Raw genomic sequence first — 10,857 nt, forward strand, 5'->3', positions numbered from 1 at the left:
TTTTAACTTGACACAGCGTCTAAAAATGTGCCGGTCCTGCGTGAGACACTGAAGAAACAGCGAGACGCAGTACAGCAATCAAGGATGTTCATCCAGCGCGTTTACATAGAAAAACAATGGGGAAACAGAGTAGACGCACGCAAAAACACTTCGGAGTGAACGGCCCCTAACTCGTCGCGTATCTGTGTGAGCGCGCGTGGGCGAAACAAGTTCGGAAGGCCTGTATATTTTTTCATAAATTACAAACCCGAACGAAAAGTCCTACTGACCCGAACCCAGCGGCTTCATGAACCGCTCTGAGACCGCAGATAACAGCATATTCGCATGTTTACCCAGAACAACATGTCACCCCTCATGCGGTTTTTGCAGAGCTTTCCTACTCAGGCCAGGGGGCCCCCAACGTCCGGGGCCCCATGCAATTGCGTGGTTTGTGTGGTGGTTAAAGCCGTAAGTGTCTCACTGCAACACAGATTTGTGCTTTTTTTAAAGAAAAGGAAGGGACGAGTCGAAATTAATTTTTGGGTTAATAATCAACATTATGTCACAGATACTGTCGATTGAGCTTCACTCTGAATATGAAACAGTTTGATTAACAGAAACAGTTTTTAGATAAATCCTGATGTCCACATTAATAAAGGATCCATTTCATTTCACTGCATGATGGTGTTAACCCAAACTGACATACACACTGTGATTAACTGGTGATTAGTGCTGCACAATTAATTGAACAAATAATCAAGATTACAATTACAGTGTAAAGTGTCAATTACAGTATTGAATTTAGGTGCATCAAAATATTCTATTTACAACATGTTTTTTTGGCCATTGTGTGCATGAATGCAAAGGCATGCAGTAATGCTCACTTCCTCTTAATTATACTGTGTACAATTTATTCCAAATGTGAACAACACTTTTTATTGTACGTGCAATTAAAATGTTAAAGCAATTCAGGAACATAGTTCTCAAGTTATTTTGATGCATTGCTTACATAAAGAATATGGCATGCAAATGCCCCACACAAAACAAGTATCTTAATGTAAATTCTATTCATCAAAATTAATAATCACAATAACAATATCAAAGGAAACACCCTACTGATGATCACACACAGCAATATCATCAAAGAGCATCTACAGCACCTTAGAAAAGCCACGCAGGGCTATGTCTGTTGAAGAACATCATTTTTACTATCATAACAGCATTATTTGAATGTTCTCTCAGACCGAGTGGGATGTCAATATGGAGAGTTAGTTAAGAAGTTAAAGATATACAGTATGAGTACAAATATTAACATAAACACTGGGGGTTTTATTGTCTGTAATTGTAACAGCTGCACGTCAGACGTGGCTCATAAACTTCCAGACTAAACAAATCTTAAAGTAAAAATAGTCAATTGAAAACACAGCACGCAGCGCTGCTCTTAAAAACGCTCATTCCAAACTGAAGGATTGAAAATAAAAGTGATGAAAAAATGTGTGGCGGAAACTATGAACTCAATGTGAGCAAGAATTTGCGTGTTTTACTTCCAAACGAAACTGTTTGGTCACGACTGAATGTTACGGCGTGAAAAAGGCTTGTGTTTACACTGAGAGCGTGATACATCTCGAGGTGATTTCTCTCATAACACAGTCACTAATGAAGCATAAAATAACTTCAGTGACAAATTATACAGTGAAACCATGTTAAACAAGTCACCTCTGTAGCGGAGATTGGAAGATAAAAATAATTATCCTGGCACCCAGAACACCCACTGATACAGACGCAAGTGGTGACATCATAGTAGATGCCAGTGACCTTCTGCCCACCACTAGAAAATAATATTCCCATCAGCAGATGACTAAAGCACCATCATGCGCAGTAATTATTCGATATTTACATTGAATAAAAAGCATTCAGTCACAGACTATTTTCTACCCCAATAGTTTACCCAATATTGTTTAAAGAATTTTGTCAAATGAATGGCATAAATAGAACCGACAACTGCACCAACCCCAGCTATTTAAGAGCCAGAAATCACTGTATTATATTTCATATGATGTTCTGCACCTCTATAACATGATGACCAAAAAGCATTCACACCAACAAAAACATACCAAAATGCACCATGGTATTACCATGTTTTTTGGTCATTTACTATGGAAGTACCATGTTATTCTTCAGAACAGCATGTAAATATGGTATATGAATGTGGCGATCATATATTGCAGTCTGATCCCTTCACTGTACTATAGTATGACACTGTTCTCGTTTTGTAAGTGATACAAAGATTGACGGAGAGCTAAAGCAAACACAACTCCACACTGACACACTTTACACGAGCTACTATATCATTTAATGCAGTAAAACAACAGATAGTGTTTAGTTTATAAATGTGGATGATCATCATACACTCGATGTCCTGACAGAACGACTAACAAGTGCAGATATTTATTGGGCGAGACTTTTACAAAGATATTTAAATTAGACACGGTGAGCGTGAAACACGCACAAACGGCTCCATTCACACGATTTACAGCTGGTAAATATGACTGAAAATGGGCATATCAGTGAGAGAAATGTGTGCAGTATTCTTTAGAAAAGCATTCCAGAGTCCGGGTGGGAAAACCCTCCACGGACCAGTGGAATAATTCTCAACGTCTGTGACAGGCCAGAGAGAAAACCAGAGGAACTGACGGACACAAATCCCCCGTACGCCACGACCGGGACAAACAAACATTAGGCCGAATGTTCATAATGACTTGAGTAAATGTTACAAAACACCATATACACTTCTGTCTTCATCTGTATTTATATCATTAAAACTAAATGAGCAACATATGCAAATATACAAATATATTTGGGTAATTAACACATTTATCAAACAGCAAAAGATCCCACCCGTCCAGTGTCATTAGCCAAGCACTACATGCAGCTTATTTGTTTTAACAATGTATAATCACGTACTTAATGAAGTTGCATTTGGACCATCATCTAGTTGCATCTTATAGACCACCACAGTGTAGAATAAACATTTGTTTAATATACTGCCGCATGAGCATCAAGAGTTAGTGTGCTGTGAGAATTCTGTTCATTAAAGTAGTAGCTAGTCATTACAGCAATAGATGAACTGAGTTTTATTCACTCCTAATTGACTTAACAAATGGTTCCTATCACACCTTTAACCAACATGTCTGACATGAGGCATAAATATTTCACAAAAATACTACAATAGCTATCAATAAAAGCTCAGAGAGCAAAGCGAGCAGACATTCTTAATCAAGCTGTAATGAATGTAAATGAGCGAATGAGAGCAGCGTGAGATCTGTTGTGCTAATATTATGTTAACAGATGATCTAACGAGAAATATTAATCTGCAGAGCTACTGAGCGCACTCATAACCCGGAGTATGACACCTCACAAACTCTGCCAAACTTAGCCTGTGATTAATTCCCCATTACAGTGATTTCTGACATACAGCAGAGGATAATTCTACGGCTGTTCTCGATGCTGTTTTAGTTGAGTGATCTAGCGGCCAGAGATATTCACAACACACACACATTATGTGCTGAAATGTTTGTGTTTTACACTGCACTGGCATGATAAGAGAATTCCAGTGTGTGCTGGAGTATTGTGCATGTGTTCCCTTCACCCAACAGAGCTCTGTCGTCTTTGTTGAGTGAGAGTATAAAGTGACGTCACACTGACCCTATAGAACAAGTAACAGTGTGTTTCTCGATCTGGAGTGTGTCTCTCGTACAATGATGTACTGTAGCTTGCTGCTTAACCACCATAGTACGATGCACTACTGCAGCTAGTCTTGACTGTTCCTTGAAACCATAGCAACAATGTTACAAATCAACACATCTGTCATTTGCACGTTAATGATGTAACGCAGGGTGTGGAGACATAAGTTCTGCAGCGATCGAGTGGATGTCTAAGTGCTGTAATGGAATTAAAGATATAGAATGCACTGGCTGTGCAATATGGGCAAAAACATTTATTTTGGTAAACGTTTTTCCTTATTCACACATTTTACATTCAAAAATGCATTTTAGTGTTCAAAAACACATTTTTGGAGGGACAAAAATGATCTTTGCATAAATGATGGTCGATAGTGTTGCTTATTTATTTTTGCCTTTTTGTGTTTCTTTATGCACCTTTCTAATTTCTGTTCTGTCACTGGTACATTTTTGTGCAATATATTCTGATTGGCGAGATTTAGTCAGTGTGCAAAAGATGTGCACCAATCAGAATGGTTAATTAAACATCACAGAATTAAATACCCCCCACCCCTTAAAGAAAAGGTGTCATTATCTGGTCCCAAAGTGTACGTTACAACAGAGCTAAATGCACTTTTGATTTGATTTTCTCCAAAATACTTTATAGCAACAAGAACTACCACAGTACTTTCCTAAACACCTGTTTGTCATTATACACTGCAGAATATTCCTGATCCATGAGATCATTGCATTCGGCTGATTTTGCGGTAATTTGATCTAATATTTAATCATTTTTAAATGTTGCAGATTTATGTAGCTAATGAGAATCCCTGAAATAATCACAGATATTTTGAGAGAAAATACTTATTTGTCATTTTCAGTTTTGTTCAAGGTGATTAAATCAAAGGTTTTTTCAATAACTGTCCTATAAGTGAAAGGATTGTATTTGGGGTAAAAACACAATGTTTTTCTTCAGTCTGTTGGAATAGATTTAATATGAAGAATGTTTAAAGCGGACTCATATCGACTGATCCAATCACAGTAGAGATTCATTTGTTTATAGAATACTTGAAATGTTCTGAAATGTGATTGAAATGAACAGGAAATGGTTAACCCTTTGCAGAACAGTTTTTTTTTTAAATAAACATTATCTTAATTTGTCTCAAAAGTGTTTTGCATATGTTGACATAATTTTCTACTATTGCCCCGATATCTACATAATATATGAACCCAAGTTTATATATCCTTTTTTTTTTTTAAACAGAATTTTAATTTAAACAACCTTCTGTTATTATTTATTTTCACACAAATAATGTTGCTCTATCAATATTCAATAAAAGAAATTAATTTTTTAGATCTTGAAACATTTTGTGATGAGAAAAAAGCTAATTTTCTTTGAAGGAATATTCCAGGTTCAATACAAGTTAATCTCAATCGACGGCATTTGTGTCATAATGTTGATTACCATAAAAATTAATTTCCACTCGTTCCTCCTCTTCTTTATAAAAGCACAAATGTGTGTTCCAGCGAGTTACTTACAATGGAAGTCAATGGGGTCAATTTTTGGAGGATTTAAAGGCAGAAATGTGAAGCTTGTAATTTTATAAAAGCACTTACATTAATTCTCCTGTTAAACTCATGCTTTATTAAGTTGTTTAAATCGTCATTTTTACAGTTGTTTTAGGGTTTCTTGACATTACGTTGTCATGACAACGAAGTTGTAAAATTGTCTAACTTTCCACAGATGTGGTTAGTAAGTGATTTAATCACAGTAAAATCATGTTAACTCACATATTGTTTATGTCTTGTGTCTATACTTCTGAAACAGTGAGTATTTTAATGTTTACAGATTGACCCCATTGACTTCCATTGTAAGTGTCTCGCTGGAACACACATTTGTGCTTTTACTAAAGAAAAGGAGGAACGAGTTGAAATTAATTTTTGTGGTGATCAACATTATGACACAAATACTGTCGAGTGAGCTGAACTTGTATTGAACCCGGAATATTCCTTTAAGGTGTGCCTTTAGCCCTGCTGTACCTATTTTTTTTATTGAATATTGTTGGAACGACACAATTAGTGTGAAAGAAAAGATAATAATTTGATTGCAAATATTTTAAACCAAAAGACAATGAGGGTGACTGATTTATTGCTTATTTTGCCCATGAGTGTAATCTATTTGAGTCCACTTGTCACACGAGTCATGTACTAAAGACATGTGACTAACAATGATGCAGAAACCGCAGTTTTCAAATAGTAGTTCAAGTGCTTCTGGAGGAGGTAGAAAATCATAAACAACAGCTTCTCAAAGTCAGCTGTCATGAATGCTGACAAGAAAGAGTCTGGGCAGATATTATCAATTAAAAAAAAACAAGTAACTATGTTTCAAACCACAGGTGGAGAGCTAGTGAATGTTTCGTGAATCACCAAATCATTGAAATATGTTTGTAACAACGGAACAGACAATCAAAGTTGTAACACATCCCTAATCGGCCTCTACTGCAAAAACAACATCATCTCTCGACAACTCCTCCAAGAATTTCAACATTGAGTTTTTTACATCACAATTTATTTGAAAAACAAAAGCACATACTTGCCACACATGAAGTTCAACTTTCTCTTGAAGAAGCTTGACTTATATTACTTTATGATAATGTATTGTACTATCCATCATATATTCATTGTGCATAACGCTATACATTTCATAGTATCTTTGTGCTGGTCCACTGACATTGTAGCATATAACACTCTGTATTACACAGGATTATCTATTTCTATCACTTAACTCTATCTCCTTGTGTGTATTTCTATACACCAGTGCCATAGGGATTAGTCCAGCTGTTTATTTATTTATTTATTTATTATTCATCTATCTTTGTCTAATTTTAGAACATAGAAAACTGTCAAATGTGAGGGAGAAATTAAAGGGGGCTTGGGGCAAAACAACAATGCCACACAAAGTGACTAATAATTAAAAATGCAAAGTAATGTCTCTGGAACGAATTTTTTTGTTTTTAATTGTAAAATCTGATACTTAAGATTCTATTATAGTCCTGGTTATACATACTATTGCATCATTGATGTTGATTTAATTTTAAGGGAAAGAGTTAATACATTCTTAATCTTAAATTTAATCAATTCATGAATACAATTTCTTAAGTATTTGATTTAAACAGATGAGACACATTTAGTTTTATGTGGTTAGAAACCAAATTCCCCTTATGAAGGTAAACAAAGCCCCTGAAAATCAAATCCAGTGGAGAAATATCGCCCCTTAAAGTAAAACTTAATTTCTGACACTGGTCTCAGTGACAGTAATTTATGATCCAGCAGCACTGTACTGCACTGAACCTGAGCTGAGAGCTGTCTGTCCCTCTTGATTGTCAGATAATATCAAGAGTAAAGTGTGTGACAGTTCTGTGTGTCTGTGGTTTCCTCACCTGCCCGTCTTTGTGTTTGACACACATCAGGTTGTTCACATTCACAGTTTAAGTTGATTTTCTTTCAACATCATCTCAGCATGAGAATGAAACACACTCACCTCCCATAAGTGTCGTGTGTTCCGCACAGATCCCGACTGCACTTTTTCCAGTGGTAGGGGGACGCCCTGGAAGGGCCCGATCCAGGTGCCCTGAGGGATGCGCTGGGCTGCACAGATGCCATAGCCAAGGCCCGGGACGGTGCTGGTGCACAGACACACCTCACGGGGCAAATCCCTCAACCACTCCGGGACCTCTGGTGGTGCCACGGCAACTGAAGTGCTGCTGGTCCCCACCAGCCTCCGCAGCGAGTGCAGGGGGCCGTGCATGGGGCACTCGCCGTTACGGTTGTCCGCACACATGTCACAGCCTGTGGGACAGCACAGTGAGAGGAGCAGTTATTCACCCCAGCACACAGATGGGACCCCGAACCACAGCTGGAACGATCCCCTTCACTGAGTCACACACAAAGTTTAAATTGTGCTTTTGTCAGATGCTCCATAAAGACATTTCATGTACTGTGCTTGGTACAAAAACAAAAATATATGAAGCTTTAGATCCAGATTTTAATGTAAAAACAGGCACATATATCAATTCATAAATGAAAAAGAGCTCAATATTTAGCTTTATTCAGCATGATATTGATCATTCAAAAATGTACATGCATCATAGGAAGAAATATATTAAACCTGTACATTTTAAGGTGCAAGGGCCGTCATTGGGGTGATACCCTTAAGGAGACAAAAAGATACTGTGTAGGTACATTTTTGTTCCAAGAGGAACGAAACATATAAATGTACCATTAAAGGTACACAATAGGTCCTTAGGGTGCAATTATAACCCCAAAACGAGCTATACATTTATAATTTATAATTTTCTTTATTTATCACACATTATACATTTGCACATATATAGTGAAATTCTTCTTTTTCACATATCCCAGCTAGGCTGGGGTCAGAGTGCAGGGTCAGCCATGATACGGCGCCCCTGGAGCAGATAGGGTCAAGGGCCTTGCTCAAGGGCCCAACAGTGGCATCTTGGCGGTGCTAGGGCTTGAACCCCCGACCTTCTGATCAGTAACCCAGAGCCTTAACCGCTGAGCTACCACTTCGGTACTAGAGGTACCGAAAGGTGACGGCCCTTGTACCTTAAAAAGAGTGTGTTTTGTTTTGTGCATTTGGGCTTTAAATTAAAAAAAAAAAAAAAAATGTTTTTTTTATATTATCCCTTTATTATCCCTTTTTGTAATTTTATATAGCGAGGTGTTCTTTTCATGCAATGTGCATCAAAGTTATTCCTGTTAACCTCAATAGGCATGCAGCATTGCACAATCCAGAGTAAAACAGTGTTCAGTAACACAAATTAAGGCCCGTTTTAAACTACATGTGTTCCGCTGTAAGCGCCTTTATATGAGAACCCTGAATGTGATAAAGAAGTCTCGCTGTCCCCCGGAGACACACACATATCCCGTGTAGGGATGATGAATGTTGGCCGATGGAGCAGATCGATCAGTGATCCGCACTCACTCGACTCTCCTCTACAAAACTATACTGCAATTAATTGTGGCTTGTCCGCTCATCCCTCATCTGCTGCTGGCATTTATCGATGAAGATTACTGCTGATCACTCCGAATAAACACTGTCCACCTCTCATGTTAATACAGTATTTCCCTTCATGCATGAAAAGCCCTTATTTAGTTCTTCAGGGGGAAAACTAGAATAACGTTAATTAAAGACGGAAAACGGGTGCGGATAAAACGCTCCACTGGCGTCGAAAAAATCAATTTACAGTTTATAAAGATTCATACAGAAGATTGAATGATTTAGAGTTGAAAAGATCACAGTTCTTGACCTTGACAATTAATGCATTTATCCATTCTTCAATGCCTGATTTTAAAATATTGAATACATTTTACATTTTAAACTCATTTTAGTCTATTTCAATATATAAATCACCTCAAATATTACGGAAACGCTTATTAATTAATGGGTGGTTAATTGTATCTATTAATTCCTTTCTTTCTTTATTTTTGTAAATATTCAAGCATGTTTTCTAATAACACTGCGCGTTGATAATTTCGTGCGACAGGGCCTAATCTTTACAAAAACTCACACCTTTACACAAAGTGCCTCCCATCAAGCGCTCGACACATTTTTGGCCGACTTCAAAAGTTTAAAAAGGTGATAGATATAATAAAATTACCTGCGGTTATGCAGCAGTGTTATTTTATCATGAAACTAATATATATATATGTATATATATATATATATATATATATATATATATATATATATATATATACACCACATATTGAATTTTATATATATATATATGCACTCATGATTCAGTGTCTTGAAATATATATATATATATATATATTTTAAACACCACATATTGAAATCTATGTGCAACTATTTAGGCTACAACACTCATGAGTGCAATTCCAGCGGAATTGTCCTATAATAATAATAATAATAATAATAATAATAATATACATACGGTTATTGATTTCTCCGTTGTGGTTGTTGAGAGGAATGATCTCCATCCGCTGCTGTCCGTACAGGTAGTAGTCCAGCTCCTCGGAGCTCAGCTTCAACCGCGACCCTTTATCATTCTTAAAGTTTGACGACAAACAAAGTTCTTTGGGTTGAGACGAGCTGCTGCTGCTGTCGGAACTCAGAGTCTGTCCGAACAGGGAGATCTGCGGAACCACGAGCTGACTCAAACCCGCTATAGAAGACACGGAGGATGGAGTGGTGGAAGAACTCGAGGATGAAGAAGTGGACGAGATCAGGTGGGCTCTCTGGCGGAGGTTCTCCACCGGTACCGGCGTCGGCAGCGGCGTCAGAGCGGCTGTTTTCAGCGGGTTCTGAGGGAAGAGCTGCTGCCAGTGCTGGATGTAGGTCGGGTCCACTTTGAGGAAAGCAGAACCGCTGGGCTCGCCCGGCTTCAGCATGTCCGACTGTAAGAGCACATGATGGATGAGCGAGTCTCGTGGATTCTCCAGTCAAGAAATCCATCTAAAACCGGCTTAACTTATACTGAATCTAATCAGACTGGAATTCATGCCTGAACAGAATATTCCCGAACATTCTCAACACTGTCATGAGCTGCGGAGTGAAAGTATAAAAGTGAAGAAACCGATTTGTGTTTGACTTTTCTCTTTCACGCGCCTGGAACGGGTTTCTGAGCGTTCAGTGAAACTGTATTCATCATTTAAAGGTCACATAGATCATGAATAAAGCGAAATAAGAGACTTACCTTATTAGAAGAGTCCGAGCTGTGACTCCCGCACACTCACTCACACCATCACACTACTGACCGCAAGTTCTGCTCGAATCCCGTGGACACGCAAACGTCCTCCCACTCGAGCACGTGGCTTCTGGACGGACTTATGTTGAGCATCTGTCTCACAATATGATGTTTATTCATTTTTATTTATTACATTATTAATATTGATCAGATTATTATTTATTATTATAAAAATACATTTATATTTTTACTGTTTATTAATTGTTATTTATTTATTACATTATAATTATTTATTATTATAAAAATACATTTATAAAATTAATATTTTGTATATTTTTACTGTTTATTAATTGTTATTTATTTATTACATTATCATTTTTATTATTATAAAATTAATTTATACAATTATTATTTTGTATATTTTTACT

At 37.2% G+C, this 10,857-nt stretch overlaps 1 protein-coding gene across 1 annotated transcript in view; it reads right to left on the reverse strand.

The window, feature by feature from the left end:
- Window positions 1-10,472, reverse strand: part of prdm6 (PR domain containing 6) — a 47,140-nt gene extending 36,668 nt beyond the window's left edge. The window contains exons 1-3 of the mRNA XM_051668513.1: window positions 10,439-10,472; window positions 9,677-10,139; window positions 7,240-7,547 (exon numbers count right to left, since the gene is read on the reverse strand). Coding sequence (XP_051524473.1) covers window positions 7,240-7,547; window positions 9,677-10,133 — 765 coding nt within the window. The 5' untranslated portion in view covers window positions 10,134-10,139; window positions 10,439-10,472. The remainder of the gene's footprint in view (window positions 1-7,239; window positions 7,548-9,676; window positions 10,140-10,438) is intronic.
- Window positions 10,473-10,857: the final 385 nt, after the last annotated feature.

Source organism: Myxocyprinus asiaticus, chromosome 33, assembly GCF_019703515.2.
Source record: "Myxocyprinus asiaticus isolate MX2 ecotype Aquarium Trade chromosome 33, UBuf_Myxa_2, whole genome shotgun sequence".
Lineage (NCBI taxonomy): Eukaryota > Metazoa > Chordata > Actinopteri > Cypriniformes > Catostomidae > Myxocyprinus > Myxocyprinus asiaticus.